The sequence below is a fragment of the Biomphalaria glabrata genome, chromosome 1, assembly GCF_947242115.1.
Source record: "Biomphalaria glabrata chromosome 1, xgBioGlab47.1, whole genome shotgun sequence".
Lineage (NCBI taxonomy): Eukaryota > Metazoa > Mollusca > Gastropoda > Planorbidae > Biomphalaria > Biomphalaria glabrata.
In genome coordinates, this window is record NC_074711.1 from 61,346,741 (window position 1) to 61,364,961 (window position 18,221).

General features: G+C 36.5%; 2 protein-coding genes across 2 annotated transcripts; one reads left to right on the forward strand and one right to left on the reverse strand.

The window, feature by feature from the left end:
* Window positions 1-10,218: 10,218 nt before the first annotated feature.
* LOC129925646 (uncharacterized) lies at window positions 10,219-11,734 on the forward strand. Its single transcript, XM_056025390.1, has 2 exons — window positions 10,219-10,248; window positions 10,667-11,734. The coding sequence occupies exons 1-2, from the start codon at window positions 10,219-10,221 to the stop codon at window positions 11,732-11,734; spliced, it is 1,098 nt and encodes a 365-aa protein (XP_055881365.1).
* Window positions 11,735-11,782: 48 nt separating this feature from the next.
* On the reverse strand, window positions 11,783-12,772 carry LOC129925658 (coiled-coil domain-containing protein 1-like). The gene has a single exon (XM_056025500.1). It carries the CDS (start codon window positions 12,770-12,772, stop codon window positions 11,783-11,785), a length of 990 nt encoding a protein of 329 aa, XP_055881475.1.
* Between the last annotated feature and the right edge of the window lie 5,449 nt (window positions 12,773-18,221).

The following is an 18,221-nucleotide window of genomic DNA, read 5'->3' on the forward strand; positions in this document are numbered from 1 at the left end:
ACTCTATTTTCCTTTTCGATATAAAAAATTAATTAACCCTAGGTTCGAAAGCCAAGCACTTTACCACTCTCATACTTGTTGAGACTTGAACCAACGTTCCATATTACGTACGAAGTAAAGATCATATCTACAACGGCGGGGATGTCTTAAAGCAATCAAACTCAGTATGTGTGAAATTGTAGTAGCGTAAGCTATTTATGTCTGGAGATTGCTAAACCACGGCCTAATGACCAATAAATCAATAATATATATAATTTTATTTTTAAAAAAATCCTTACTCATACTTACAGGATATAAAATTAGATTGAAATTTCTAATAAGAATCTTTCATCTAGGACAAAAAATAAAGAATGATATAATCATAATGGAAAAAAAGCAAGATGTAAAAAAATACTTTAATAAAACAACATAGCTTATATGAGGGAAAGAACCTCACAATTACAGTTACATCTCTCAGTACTGCAATATTTATTTCCCTAATTCTTTTTTAAAAATTAATAAATAACAAGTAATTAATTAACCAATTGGCTAATTCTTTGATTAATTCACATTTGTCATTGACAATGAATAATCGTGCAAAGTTTCAACTTAATCCGACAATGGGAAGTGGGTGAAATAACAGACAGACAGGGGAGTTGATATAAGCTTTGAAAATATTGCTTCATTTAAGGCTTATGACATTGCATCAATTATTTCTATATATTGTATACAAAATGACAATAAGACCTCGTGAGGCTACAGCAAACCATTTTATTTTTTTAAATATCCAGTCAAAGGTGTTATGGAAGAGGGCTGCACTATTTGAATACTGATACATGGGTTTTCTAAAATAGAACACCTCACTGAGTTTTTCACATTGCAGACAAACGCTAATGCGCGTGGGCGTGGCAGTACTTCCTTCAATAAAGCGGGGCGGGTGCATTCTGGCAGACACTTGCGACGCATGACAACTGCTGGGGCGCCCACAATAGATGACAATGACCAACGATGGAGAGACTGAACAGACGCCAAACATAAAGAGACGAAAGACTAAGATTAAGACGAAGGTCCACACCTAGTTTTTCTTGAGCTCCGACAAGAACTTTTGAATATTGGAAAGAAACAGTTTAAACAAAGTTGAACGTTCAAATGACACTGATTGTAGAATAGACAGTTTTGCTTTGAGGAAATAAAACAGAAAGGAGGAATGTTGTCTACGAAATAATCTAGCTATAGAAACATTACAAACTATTTTTGATATCTAAGGAATATTCTGCCCAGCAAAAGTCTACCTATACTAATCAGTCTTTCTCACAATCTCTCACTGTATCTACAATATTTTGTTTGTAAAACCGAATCTCAAAAGCATCAATATCCTTTACTGGGATCTCCTTATATGACAATCCCTTCAATCCCTTATTGTCACTTCTCTAAAATTGATGTGCCATCACTTTCTGTGTATATTGTGGTTTTGGCAATAGTTTCACATTTAGAAAGTGATGCAGGAATTCAGGAAATTAAAATGATAAAATAATTTTAAGCATAAAGTACAATACGCAAAAAGTATTCTAAATATACAATACTGTAAATTTATATTGAAACATCAATTAATTGACTGACATACCTCACTATTTATATATTTAAAATCCTTACATTTTACTCTCTTCATTATCTCGTCAAATTCCAATGTGAACTTTATTTAGAAATTGAATAGGTTTTCCGAAGGTTTTCGAATCAAAATAGATCACAGAACATTTCATCCAATCTGAATCCAATTCAACATGTAAAAATATATTCCTTTAGATTGGGGTCATTTCTGTCATGAATTCCTCCATCTTACAATACCGAGGCGTCTCAGCGGTAAGAGGCTCGTGTTTCCCTGGAGTGCATTCTTCCTTTTGCACCTTAAGCCGCCATAGTAGCCTGATACCTCAGAACTTTAAGATTTCTAAACAACAAAATCACTCATCATTAATGTTGGTCCCTGTTCAGTGAAATACCGAGAATTCTGGAGAGAGAGAGAGAGAGAGAGAGAGAGAGAGAGAGAGAGAGAGAAAGAAAGAATAAGACAGAAGAGAAGAACGATATGGAGCTAAGAAGACGGATGTATGGAAAGAGAAAGGGAGTTACGAAGATGTTGTATTTATTACACAATGCCCTATAACTACAAAGTACTCATATCTGTGTTTTCTATCCTCGTTTTGAAAACGAGGTCTGCATTAAGCTGATTGTCTTCCAACACAACGAACTTGTGTTTGTTATTGTTACTACATAAAAACACTAAATGTTCAACTAGATGTTCATATAATCAACAAACCAATAAATAAATATTTGAGAGTACGTCTTCCCCGCTGGCCGAGTTAGACCATTCGGACGTTCGTCCTCAAGACAATCAAGCAGCTGACGGTATCACGGCTTCGATACCCCAATTGAATCAATTAGACAATCAAGCAGATGACGTTATCACGGCTTCGATACCCGAATTGAATCAACTAGACAATCAAGCAGATGACGTTATCACGGCTTCGATACCCGAATTGAATCAACTAGACAATCAAGCAGATGACGGTATCACGGCTTCGATACCCGAATTAAATCAACTAGACAATCAAGCAGCTGACGGTATCGCGGCTTCGATACCCGAATTAAATCAACATGACAATCAAGCAGCTGACGGTATCGCGGCTTCGATACCCCAATTGAATCAACTAGACAATCAAGCAGATGACGTTATCACGGCTTCGATACCCGAATTGAATCAACTAGACAATCAAGCAGCTGACGTTATCACGGCTTCGATACCCGAATTGAATCAATTAGACAATCAAGCAGCTGACGTTATCACGGCTTCGATACCCGAATTGAATCAACTAGACAATCAAGCAGCTGACGGTATCACGGCTTCGATACCCCAATTGAATCAATTAGACAATCAAGCAGATGACGTTATCACGGCTTCGATACCCGAATTGAATCAACTAGACAATCAAGCAGATGACGTTATCACGGCTTCGATACCCGAATTGAATCAACTAGACAATCAAGCAGATGACGTTATCACGGCTTCGATACCCGAATTGAATCAACTAGACAATCAAGCAGATGACGTTATCACGGCTTCGATACCCGAATTAAATCAACTAGACAATCAAGCAGCTGACGGTATCGCGGCTTCGATACCCGAATTAAATCAACATGACAATCAAGCAGCTGACGGTATCGCGGCTTCGATACCCCAATTGAATCAACTAGACAATCAAGCAGATGACGTTATCACGGCTTCGATACCCGAATTGAATCAACTAGACAATCAAGCAGCTGACGGTATCGCGGCTTCGATACCCGAATTGAATCAACTAGACAATCAAGCAGATGACGGTATCGCGGCTTCGATACCCCAATTGAATCAAATAGACAATCAAGCAGATGACGGTAGCACGGCTTCGATGCCCGAATTAAATCAACACGTTTTGTTTTTTTTGTATATTATTTTTTTTTAATATTTTATTATATTTGAAGTTTCATAATGGAGGTATCGTCTTTTTTAAAATTAAGTTTAAAAATGTTTTGAGTCTGTCTTGAGAAGCAGAAGAGAAACTGATCGAAATAAAAACTTAAATCACGGAACTGCTCTCTCCTTTTCCTTTAGAAGAACGCTACACCCTCTGTACGTAGTTCTAGCAGCAGTCCAATGTTTGGCCAGGTTATCAGTAATGATCAGTTCAACAACAGTGGTACGTAGTTCTAGCAGCAGTCCAAATGTTTGGCCAGGTTATCAGTAATGATCAGTTCAACAACAGTGGTACGTAGTTCTAGCAGCAGTCCAATGTTTGGCCAGGTTATCAGTAATGATCAGTTCAACAACAGTGGTACGTAGTTCTAGCAGCAGTCCAATGTTTGGCCAGGTTATCAGTAATGATCAGTTCAACAACAGTGGTACGTAGTTCTAGCAGCAGTCCAATGTTTGGCCAGGTTATCAGTAATGATCAGTTCAACAACAGTGGTACGTAACAGTGTATTAAATTATGTCACTAGACGTAAGTGTCTCTCATTGTATAAGCTTTTATGAAGACAGGGCCATGTTGACACAGGGCGATGAAAGACTTGTGCCAGGTTGCTTGTGTCGTAAATTGGGCCACTCACGGTTAAAGCAGAAAGAGGGACCTTAAGAGAGGTTTGTCGGTTTGACTAGAATAGTGTCATATCTACTAAAGACTATTCAGCCGGGTCCTAGAGAGTCAATATTTAAACCATAGTGCCGGACACAATCCCGCTGCCGAATTAGTCATGAATTAGTCACGACTATGAGAAGATAGTAGGAGAAAGGAAGACAGACTGACAGAATTAGAGACAGTCTCTGTAAAATAGAGAGAGAGAGAGAGAGACAGATTCACAGAGCCTCCGAAAAATACAATGAGCTAAAGAGAGTTCAACATATTTGGAGACAGTCTCAAAAAAAAAAAAAAAAAAAAGAATGACCGAAAAAATGAGAGAGTGAAAGAGAAAAAGAGAGAAGGAGACAGATCGACAGATTTTAGACAGTCTCCAAAAATAGAATGACAGAGAGATTGAGAGAGAGAAAGAGAGAGAGAGAGAGAGAGAGAACGAGAGAGAGGGAGAGAAAGATAGAAAGAGAGAAAGGAGAGACAGACCGACAGAATTTTGACAGTCTCCAAAAAAAAAAAAAAAAAAAAGTGAGAGAGGGAAAGAAAGAACCAGACAGACAGACAGACGCAAAACTGCTGGTTGCGTAAAAGAAAATTAATTTTGCTTTAATTTGAAATAATATTGAACTAGTCCGTCGCCCCTACCAACTTCTTGTTTCAAGGCTTTTATTAGTTACCATAACATTGGAGCTATAATAACATCTGGTTGCTGCAGACATTACACGGACACCCGACTCTCCAAAACAAAGTATGACTATGACCCATTTATTCCTACCTTCAGACCACACACTTATGACGATTTTGCTGGCGCTACAACGAATGACTACTCATAATTAGGCATGCCTCGTTTTGAAAACTCGATGTGATAAAGGAACTTAATGACCAAGACTTCAAAGTGACTAACATTTCTAGACACAAAGAAGATGCAGCTCTAATTGGTGCGATAGTACTATTGTACTGCAGTCGTCCATCGCATGTTTTGCTGGTCGAAATATCTCCGCTCGATTACTGGAGTGACTATCTGCCCGGTACCTCATGTCGGTCTGTAGTTCTTGTGCTTTTCATCTTGCCATTATGACCACGGCGCTCCTTCAAAACGTCAGATAAGATGATACTGTGTTTGTTCTGACCCCTCAGCCCGGAAGTAGCTCAGGCAATTACCTTTGTGATGCTCAGGTGTTAGTTGATAGTACCAACAGGTAAGGGGGGAACATATTCCTGGGCTATTGGGGAACATGAAGGAACATGAGCCATCCGGGGTAGGAAGTTATCAACGATTCGTTTCTGTCTTCCATCAGAGCCAATCTTTGGATGAGGTTTCTATCAGCCAAAAGTGTTTGTATAGAGAATAAGTTGAGTGAGACAAAATATAGATCCCAGTGACTTGCGGCCCACCAAGTTGTTTTACGTGGCCCGTCATCGCATAATTCGGTATCATTGGATGTATATAATTCCTTGCAACACCCACCCTCTTTTTTCCCGAGGAGTGAGTTGATATACTAATGTTTGTTAAAAATAAAGGGATATAGTTAAATTAATCTTTGAAGAATTCTAATAGGAAATCCGCTACTCAAAGAGAAATAGAAAGTAAGGCGAATGTATGTATGCATGTATGTATGTATGTATGTATGTATGTATGTATGTATGTATGTATGTATGTATGCATGTATGTATGTATGTATGTATGTATGTACGTATGTATGTATGTATGTATGTATGTATGTATGTATGTCCTGAATAGAAATCAAAACCGTTTGAACAAAAAATCTTCATAAAACTTGGCATAAATTTTCCTTAGATCATGGCGGAGTCCGTAGTGTATTTTTAATGTCCCTCCTACAACCAGAGGGCCCTACAAAATGGACAAAAAGTACCTAATTCTATCTCTATTAAAGACTTTTCATACTCTACTTTTATTTTCTTGGCAAAAAAAAATGTTTATAAAGGGAACATTGTATTCATATTTGACATAGATCTAAATTCAATCCACTATACCAGTAATACCCAAACTAAGGCCCGTAGGCCGCGGGTCATATCCGGCTAGTATTTGAATACAGTGTCACAAATCATTTGTGATTACAGACAAAAAATGTTCTATAAATAGTTTGAGAAGGACAACACATACCTTATATAATGACATAGTGACATAGAGTGTTATCTAGTTACCAATTGTCATATGTAGTTCCCCAGTGACACGTGATACACATTCAGAAGATATACATCACGTGACAGACTTCTTGTCAGCCGTGAACATGTGATGACTTCATCTCGGTCTACAAGTCAAGGACTATGTCCTTGCACCTAAGTTTAACCCCACCAATGTTATCAGGAAAATTGTCAGTTTGTTTCTCATAATTTGTTTATTTAGTCTTAGTGTCAGCTACACTGTCAGTAGAGTTTGTCATAAGGGAAGTTTTCTGTTTGTTTCTCATAATTTGTTTATTTAGTCTTAATGTCAGGTTAACACTGTGCGCTACTGAGATGCGTGGATGGTAGCGAGCAAGTACAAAGCACAAGTGACACCTTGTTAACTCTTTCTCTCCGTAATTATTTTGTCCACGTTTGGACGGAATTCTTCATTTGGCTCATTACTTGTTCACTCCCCTGTTATGATTAAGCATCAATAGCTTGGTCGTTTGTTGTTGGACAATATTTTATTTGGTCTAGAATTAAAGGGGATTGCATGCACTTTTATAGTACACAAAGTCAAGTTTATAAAATTAAACATTAATTTAATTTAATGAGGTCAAATCAACGATGGTATCGTCAATTAGGAGAGAAAGAGTTAAGATTTTTTTTTAAATGTCTTTTTAAACCTGTGTCTTGTGGCACGTCTGGCAGAATACGTTCAGACTTAATGAACCTTAGAGCTTAGTTATGAAATAACCTTCTTTTTTTGTTCGTATTAGATTGCTTATGGTTAATGTTTCAAGTCAATAGGAAATTATACATTCACCCATTGAATAATTAGGGCTTTTTTTTATAGTAAGTCAGCAGATCTAGACATATAGTCTCTACGAAAATACAATTTGAATTCTAATCCCCCTTCCTTTTTTAAGAACCTAGCCATGAATCGGGTTACACATGCACTTGTCGATCACTTTTGAACACTAGTTTTTTTTAAATCTACAACAGGAAGGAGAAGAAGACAAAATATAGCGTGTCCTAAAACAACTCCATTAAATGTCATCATTGTGACTCTTCAGTCTAGAGAGATCAAATACTTCTCAAGCTTGTGCTAATTTAAATATTCACGCAACTCCATTACAAGCATGAAATCCGATATCTAAAATAAAATTATTAACGGTGCCTTGTGGGATGCGTTTTTTTTTTTTGTTGAGCTGTAAATCTACGATATAAAATTCTTGGTCCTGACCACTTAAAATCACTAATTCTCCCACTAATTCTCCCACTAATTCTCCCACTAATTTTACCATAAAATGATAATGATGATGATGATAAAATACGAAATTTTAATCTATTCTCACTTAACTTAAGTCTAGGACAACTAATCCTTTTTTAAAGATCGAGCAGCGGATAATTTACAAAAAAAAATAAAAAATATTCGCAATTCCAAACCAAAATAAACCCGAAAGCGGACATTTTAATGTCTATTGTACAAAACAATAATTTCTTTCCATTGAAGCCCCAATTAACACTTTCTTTGTTGGCGCACAAGTTTTTATTTAATTTAAAGATTGTTGTTAATGATAATGTGTAGAACAATTTTAAAAACGACTAGACTACAAGAAAGCCTCTATTCTAAAGCAATGAGCGAATACTGTAAACATTTTCACTATTAATATAAGGGCCAATTAAAGTGTGATTATGTGTGTGCATGTTTTTTAAGGAGTTGTATAATAAGATGGGTTATTCTAAATAAGGTGCCTCTCTAGATCTAGATCTATGACTGATAAAATAAAAATGTAATGAGTGGAGCAAGCTGCCAATAGTGATGTTTCTTCGTTTACACTGGTCCGTTTCATTTGAAAATAGTTTGTGTCTATCTGTGTGTGTGTGTGGGGGGGGGGGGGCAGGTATAGTGCAGAGAGATGGAAGGCTGCAACTAACAAGTGTTAGTGCATACTTTATAATAGGGAGTTGCGGGCCCTTCGTTTGGAGGATAAAAGAGACCAAAAAAAAAAAGGACATAGCGGGGAGCGTTGTAATGCGGGCCGTTTTATTGAAGTGTTTAAGAGCAGGCAAAAAAAAAAAACAAATATATATACCAAAAATTTCAATTGTAGCGTAGCACGGGTATCAGCTAGTATTAAATATTCATTTCATAGCCTGTCACAGAAGTAATACAGTAAGCAGTCCAAACAGACTGGTTGGGGGTGTTCACGGCTAGCCACTGTAATCTGCTCGCTGTTTATTTCTAATATCCGGTTTCCATTCTTGAAGTAAAATGTGGGGACAATATGAGATGACCGTAAGCTTAAGAAAATTAAATTTGAAGATAGAGAGTGATTTCAAAATAAAAAAGAGAAAATAGCTATAATATATAAAAAATACTTTTTAAAAAAAGCGTCCATCGAGTGAAGGGAAACAGCTGGCATGTTTTTTATGTCATGCTTCACAAGTGAACGGACATCAAGCCGATATACCCCCACCCCCCACCAAAAAAAAACCGATTCAGAATGTCCCCCTCCAATGTGTGGATTGCAGCTGTTATTCAATTGTTCATGTCATTGACATTTACTGGCAATCGTGGAAAAAAAAAAGAATTTGTCCTTAACATATCGTCATAGAAAGCCTGAACACTGACTTGCAACGTCACAACCTGTGGGCGGTGGAGATCAATAGTTAGTTGCCATGTCACAGGTCTGTACGACGCGGCAACGAGCTTTTGGTCTCCACTGCCCACAGGTTGAGACGTCGAGGTCAGTGTGGAGGCCTACTATAACAATTAGTCACGCATACCCCATAGGAAAAAGTCGCACACGGTTAGGACGGGGAACTTGGCAGGCCAAGCACAGAGAGCAAGATCTTTCCTACCAATTCAACAGTGAAAAGAGAACAAAGAAAAGGTATCTGCTTTATTATAAGACTTCGCTTCTAGGTACTTCTGTATTCTGTTCACCGGTTACAGCCTAAAGCTTAGTATTATTTTTTTTTTATTCAGCTCTATGTATGATAATGTCCAATATCTAAAGTAAAAGATCTAGTCTCTACTCACATAAAATGTGATTGTACTCTGTTTCATTTGGTGACTTTTAAGGAAATCTTTCGAACAGCTGAAAGCTCTTCAGTAGTACCATCACATCGAGCCACCCCCTTGATTCTTTTCACTCGAGTCCCCCTCCCCGGGATGAAGATCACGCTGTAAACAACACTTATTCAACGTCCCTGTTTGCCTGCTGAGCAAAGATGACATGTTTGACCCCTTCCATCATAATAGCACCACAGTCGTTCGCTACTGTTTTGGTCTGTTAGTAAGACTGAACGCCAGGGAGTGCCTTACAGTTGTTCTCAAGGTACTTACTGGCCGGCTCTGTTCTTCTCAGTTGTACATATAAGTGTGTGTGTGTGTAGTGTGACTAGTGCGTGTGTGTGTGTGCATTCTTTTTACCTTTCTAGCACTTTAACGGCTATGAAACTTATCTTTTCAAGTAAAAAAAAAAGATTTCATCAGTCACTGCAGCTGAGATGGAAAAAAAAAGGAGGGGGGGGGGGGTAGGGATCTGGCTTAGAGCAAAGTAGTGCACTACAAAGGAGCATCATCTTATATATCAGCTACATTGTACGTCTGTTGTCACCCGAGTGCTAGGCGTCACGGACCTCAGACGTAGCGGGATGTTAGCTTCAAGGCGAGCAATATTTCAGCGAGTCAAAGGATGTCTTGGTGGGAGACTAACTACTTTGTTTAATGTGTGGACTTCGCCTCTATTATTTAGTTTGTGTGTCTGGGAATGTGTCAATGTTTAAGTGTGTGTATGTATTGTGTGTCACGTTTTTTTTTACTATATACGTATTATAATGGTACTAAAGAAGTTGCTAAATACAAAAAAAGTCGTGTTATAGAGCTACCTCCTTTGAACGCTATTGCAGCCATTTAAAGTTGAAGCTTTTGATGAAGTTACTCAGCAACAGCGGATCTGTGGTAAATTAACGAAAGCTTTTTCTATTAGAACATTGTCTAGCGAACCACATCGTTTCGTTAACCACATCGTTTTCTAAACCACATCTTCTAGTCAACCTGTCTACAGGTCTGGAGGGCCTGGTACAACAAAGGTGCGGAAGTCCTAATTATTGTCCGAAGAAAGGACTTTTTTTCCGTCAAGTCTTTTTAAAATTTATTGCCATTAAATAAAATGATTTCAACAGAGAATGTTGTAAATTACCGCGTTGACGAATAGATATTTGCGAGCTTTTTTTTTTTTCGCTTCGTTGCTACTAACACGCTACAAGCGAACACTTCTTAACCAAGACAGTGTTGCCAACCGTAAGACTGCCACTAAAAAATGCAAAACAATATACTTCAAAAACCAAAAGGAAACAAAACAACAATAACAATCTAGTCAAACACATTTACATCTGTTGTCGACCACATCATCTCGTCAACCACATCATCTCGTCAACCACATCATTTCGTCAACCAATCATGTCGTCAACCACACCATCTCTTCAACCGCATCATCTCTTCAACCACACCATCTTTTCAACCACATCATCACTTCAACCACATCATCTCGTCAACCACATCACCTCTTCAACCACATCATCTCGTCAACCACATAATCTCTTCAACCACATCATCTCGTCAACCAAATAATCTCGTCAACCACACCATCTCTTCAACCACACCATCTCTTCAACCACAACATCTCTTCAACCACATCATCTCGTCAACCACATCATCTCGTCAACCACATCATCTCTTTAACCACATCATCTCGTCAACCACATCATCTCGTCAACCACACCATCTCTTCAACCACACCATCTCTTCACCCACACCATCTCTTCAACCACAACATCTCTTCAACCACATCATCTCGTCAACCACATCATCTCGTCAACCACATCATCTCTTCAACACACCATCTTTTCAACCACATCATCACTTCAACCACATCATCTCGTCAACCACATCACCTCTTCAACCACATCATCTCGTCAACCACAAAATCTCTTCAACCACATCATCTCGTCAACCACATAATCTCTTCAACCACATCATCTCGTCAACCACACCATCTCTTCAACCACACCATCTCTTCAACCACACCATCTCTTCAACCACAACATCTCTTCAACCACATCATCTCGTCAACCACATCATCTCGTCAACCACATCATCTCGTCAACCACACCATCTCTTCAACCACACCATCTCTTCAACCACACCATCTCTTCAACCACAACATCTCTTCAACCACATCATCTCGTCAACAACATCATCTCGTCAACCACATCATCTCTTCAACCACATCATCTCGTCAACCACACAATCTCTTCAACCACACCATCTCTTCAACACACCATCTCTTCAACCACATCATCACTTCAACCACATCATCCCTTCAACCACATCATCTCGTCAACCACATCATCTCTTCAACCACATAATCTCGTCAACCACATAATCTCGTCAATCACACCATCTCTTCAACCACATCATCTTGTCAACCACATCATCTCTTTAACCACATCATCTCGTCAACCACATCATCTCGTGAACAAATAATCTCGTCAACCACATCATCTCGTGAACAAATAATCTCGTCAACCACATCATCTCGTGAACAAATAATCTCGTCAACCACATCATCTCGTGAACAAATAATCTCGTCAACCACATCATCTCGTGAACAAATAATCTCGTCAACCACATCATCTCGTGAACAAATCATCTCGTCAACCACATCATCTCGTGAACAAATCATCTCGTCAACCACATCATCTCGTGAACAAATAATCTCGTCAACCACATCATCTCGTGAACAAATCATCTCGTCAACCACATCATCTCGTGAACAAATCATCTCGTCAACCACATCATCTCGTGAACAAATCATCTCGTCAACCACATCATCTCGTGAACAAATCATCTCGTCAACCACATCATCTCGTGAACAAATCATCTCGTCAACCACATCATCTCGTGAACAAATCATCTCGTCAACCACATCATCTCGTGAACAAATCATCTCGTCAACCACATCATCTCGTGAACAAATCATCTCGTCAACCACATCATCTCGTGAACAAATCATCTCGTCAACCACATCATCTCGTGAACAAATCATCTCGTCAACCACATCATCTCGTGAACAAATCATCTCGTCAACCACATCATCTCGTGAACAAATCATCTCGTCAACCACATCATCTCGTGAACAAATCATCTCGTCAACCACATCATCTCGTGAACAAATCATCTCGTCAACCACATCATCTCGTGAACAAATCATCTCGTCAACCACATCATCTCGTGAACAAATCATCTCGTCAACCACATCATCTCGTGAACAAATCATCTCGTCAACCACATCATCTCGTGAACAAATCATCTCGTCAACCACATCATCTCGTGAACAAATCATCTCGTCAACCACATCATCTCGTGAACAAATCATCTCGTCAACCACATCATCTCGTGAACAAATCATGTCGTCAACCATATCATCTAGTCAACTACATCATCGTCAACCACAGCATGTTGTCAAACATATCATTTCAACAATCATGCCATCAACCATATCATCTCACCAATCATCTCGTCAACCATATCATCTCACCAATCATGCCATCAACCACACACACATTAAAACTTTAAAATAGAATATTCCAACGTAATCTTTGAGAATAAAGTATGACAGCGTCTTTAGCAAAAACAAAAACATTTGCCGAATGCCAACTAGATCCAAGATTGATTTATGTGCAGGCTAAAACTTACATAGTAATTAACATTATTTTGATTCTAAACAATGTCAAGGACGCTTTACTAAACGAGCACTGTTGCCAGCTATATATTGAAAATTAATTAGTGTAATCTATATTATAAAGTAGAATGTGAGGTGTATGTATGTATGTATGTTACTTATAGACATCAAAACCGCTTGACCAATCTTGATAAAACTAGGCAGGAATGTTCCTTGGGTACTAACTTAGACCGTAGTGTATGTATTGTAGCCCTAAAACAAACTTAAGACCCTCAAAAAAAAAAAAAAGTTGTCCGACTCTATTACAGCTATTGTATTTTATGGATCTAGGCCATGTCTGCAATGTTGACATGAGAAAAGATAGAAAGGATTTAGACCTAGATCTAATTTTAAGAAATACACTTTGCGCAGATAGTTTTTTACTTTGACACATGAAAATACAAAAGAAGATCCGTTGATTTCATTATATAATAAAATTAACCTTCAATTTTGTGTTTCAAAAGCATTTTTTACATAAATTAATTCCTTATATCTGTGACTACAGATTTCCTGACGAACATTCTTTCATTAGACAATACCGTAATGAATCGCGTACTAAATATTAATTCGTTTAATTGTTTACTTTATAATCCCATCCCTAGATCTAAAACTCTAATTCAACTCTAAGATGATAAAACTTCTCTTCGCACAGATAGTTTTATACTTTAACACATAAACATATTAATTAAAGTCCATTAATTTCTATTTTGATCAAATAAACATTCAAATGTGGTTTTCTAAAGCTACATTCGTTTACGAAAGCTGCGAAGCCGAGTTGAGATAGGCCTAGATCTATATTCATTCATGAATCGCGTACTAAAAATTATTTCGTTTAATTGATCACTTTATAATCCCATTCATTTAACAAAGCTATCGCTCTTTTCGTTTTTAATAGATAAGAATGTATCGACTTTGGGTAAACCCATTTTCGCTAAACTAATTTTATTTTCGTAGCGAAAGAGAAATAACGTGAAAGGATCATCAGCTACTTTTAACATACATCTAAATCCAATCCACTAGATTATTCAAAAGCATTTTTTACATAAATTAGTTCCTGATATCTGTGACTACAGATTTCCTGGCGAACATTCTTTCATTAGATCATTAGACATTACCAAATGGTTACACATTAACACATCTCTCTACTGAGTCTATTCCTAGGCCTAAAACTCTTATTGAACTCTAAGATGATAAAACTTCTTTTCGCAAAGATAGTTTTGTGCTTTAACACATAAACATACTAATTATTGTCCATTCATTTGATATTTTAATCAATTTAACATTCAAATTTGTTTTTCTAAAGCATTTTTAATACATTCGTTCGCTGTTCGCTAAAGTTGCGTAGCCGTGATGAGATAGGCCTATATTCATTCATGAAAAAAGGTCACGCATGCGCAACACAGAATGAACTCTATAAAAGCCAATTTTTAACTCTAGATTAGTGTAGATTTAGATCTATGTCTACCTCAAGATCTACTTTATACTGTAACACACGAACATACAAAATTAAGTCTATTCATCTCAACAACAGCTATTGTATTTTATGGATCTAGGCCATGTCTGCAATGTTGACATGAGAAAAGATAGAAAGGATTTAGACCTAGATCTAATTTTAAGAAATACACTTTGCGCAGATAGTTTTTTACTTTGACACATGAAAATACAAAAGAAGATCCGTTGATTTCATTATATAATAAAATTAACCTTCAATTTTGTGTTTCAAAAGCATTTTTTACATAAATTAATTCCTTATATCTGTGACTACAGATTTCCTGACGAACATTCTTTCATTAGACAATACCGTAATGAATCGCGTACTAAATATTAATTCGTTTAATTGTTTACTTTATAATCCCATCCCTAGATCTAAAACTCTAATTCAACTCTAAGATGATAAAACTTCTCTTCGCACAGATAGTTTTATACTTTAACACATAAACATATTAATTAAAGTCCATTAATTTCTATTTTGATCAAATAAACATTCAAATGTGGTTTTCTAAAGCTACATTCGTTTACGAAAGCTGCGAAGCCGAGTTGAGATAGGCCTAGATCTATATTCATTCATGAATCGCGTACTAAAAATTATTTCGTTTAATTGATCACTTTATAATCCCATTCATTTAACAAAGCTATCGCTCTTTTCGTTTTTAATAGATAAGAATGTATCGACTTTGGGTAAACCCATTTTCGCTAAACTAATTTTATTTTCGTAGCGAAAGAGAAATAACGTGAAAGGATCATCAGCTACTTTTAACATACATCTAAATCCAATCCACTAGATTATTCAAAAGCATTTTTTACATAAATTAGTTCCTGATATCTGTGACTACAGATTTCCTGGCGAACATTCTTTCATTAGATCATTAGACATTACCAAATGGTTACACATTAACACATCTCTCTACTGAGTCTATTCCTAGGCCTAAAACTCTTATTGAACTCTAAGATGATAAAACTTCTTTTCGCAAAGATAGTTTTGTGCTTTAACACATAAACATACTAATTATTGTCCATTCATTTGATATTTTAATCAATTTAACATTCAAATTTGTTTTTCTAAAGCATTTTTAATACATTCGTTCGCTGTTCGCTAAAGTTGCGTAGCCGTGATGAGATAGGCCTATATTCATTCATGAAAAAAGGTCACGCATGCGCAACACAGAATGAACTCTATAAAAGCCAATTTTTAACTCTAGATTAGTGTAGATTTAGATCTATGTCTACCTCAAGATCTACTTTATACTGTAACACACGAACATACAAAATTAAGTCTATTCATCTCAACTTTTAATCAAATATATGTAGGCCTACAAGCAAATGTTTTAATTTGAAAAAATGGATTTAAGCCTATTAGCTATTTTGATTTGATAGCTTCATTCACCCTATTTTTACATTGACACATTCGCTTTACTTATTACATTATTATTTCGTTTAATTGTTTACAAAACACTCTCAGTGACTATATCGACAGTAATGTGCAAATAAAGACCCGCGGGTCGCGGGTAACATATGTCTAGTAATAAAAAAAATAAAATCTTAGAAGTCTGAACTAACGGCGCTAAAAAGAACAAATAAAAATCATAATAAACCTTGAAACACACATAAGCTGTCAACAGTTCGTAACAAATCTTATACACCAGATATACAATATAGCTAGCTATTTATAGTTATCAGATATGAATGAAAATCTGCATTAGAAATAGAAAGTTTATTTTGACCACTTAATTTACACTATTACTTAAAAAAATAATTAAACAAATTCCTACTTAAAACAACATTTGGGATATGCACCTATCTCTTGAGATTGCAGTTATATGTATATCTAATATAGATTAGTCATTATGTTTTTTTTTAATCACTATACATTTGGGTTTAAGCGTGTTATGGAATGTGTGTGTGTTTCCTAGGTGTTATGGAAAGGGAGTATCTATTGCTGGTTGAAGAGAGAGAGAGAGTATTTTTTAAGTGTTAGTTTTGTAGAATATTGCAATAAGAGGGTTAAAGAGGCACTGTCGTAACCTGTGTTAAGTACGCCAGAGGACTCTAGGATGCCAGATAGTAAGGGTGTAGTTGTTTTTTTTTTTTTCATTGTGATTTAAATTTTTCACCAGGCGCCTTCGACATATGTCACATGGGTCACGGAGGCCACGGTTCACCACGCCGATCCTTCCCGAACCATCATGCTGACACTCGTCTCGGCTGACCGTCGTAACTCGTCACGGTTGACCGTTCTTCTAGCGCTGGCCTGGGGCGATTTTCGTCGGCTGACTACACACACACCACTACCCCCATCTGTACCACCACCAGGTTTATAACAATATAAAGAATCTTGCATAATAATCACCATGAAAAGATGTACGACATAGAATTAAACAAACAATGTCTTATATTTAATATTTCATTTATACAAACAGTAAGGGATTTATGTATTTGTTTGTTTTTATTATCACATTATATGTTTTCAGATCGAAACACAAGACATGTCTTTTGACTATACCTCTATTCAAGTCACAACTTCCTAAAAGATGACCTAAACCTGAACGATGATCTCAAAAACGACTCTAACGATTTTTCTAGAAATTTAACAGTTGATGTGTATTGCTGCGAAGAAATACTATCTCTTGGCCACATGGGGAAAACTCTAGCTTTTCAAAGTAAAAACTAAATAAATGTAAATTTGGCTTGAGTACTAGACTTAGATCTAGAGCCAACATTGGTTTTGAAAGGACTATAGCGTTCGGGGATTTCCGTATGTAAGGCATTATTGATTCAATAGTTTAATAAATTAATGTTCAGGAATAGCGTATCGTCTTCTAAGTCTTGATTTAAAAGCTCATACCTGTATCAGTAGAATTTTTTAAGGAAAAAAAAAGCCACTTGTTTATTACATTGAAAATTGCTTGAAGTTTATTGATAGATTATCTAAGCTTTGATTAAATTTTCACAAAAATTTAATATAGATTGCGTCTAGATTCCTGATCTAGCAGTAGATCTAGAGCGAAACTAAGTTCTTCGTGTAATAAAGGTAACAATAAATAATTTGTTTCTTATGCAATGCCTGTTGACCTAATTTGTCAGAATCATACTGTCATGAAGCACACGTTCGATACCCAATTTAAGCTGATTCTCTTAACATTATCAAAAAATCAAACAAAGCGTTAGGGTTTATTGAAAGGAATTTCTATAATAATAAATAATAATAAATAAGAACATAAAACTAAAATGTTATTTAACCTTGGTTAGGCCATAATAAAATATGCATCCTCCGTTTGGGACCCCTCAACTCAAGAAAACATTAAGAAACTGGAACAGACACAAAATAGAGCAGTGAGATGCATAACAAACGAATATTCACATTTGACTAGAGTAACACCTTTAGTAAAATCTCTAAATGTAGAAAACCTTCAGGGTAGAAGACTTAAAAGTAAAGTAGCAATTATACATAAAACACTGAACCATAATCTTCAAATACAAAAACAAAATTTAATAAAATACTCAGAAAGACACAAAGATAAAGGCACATTCCTCGTTCCATATACTAGGACAAATTTGTACAAATGCTCCTTCTTCCCTAGTGTTTTTAATCTTTTTTTAAATTAACGTCTGTATTATATAAGAAGAAGATAAGAAGAAATAGAAAAATACA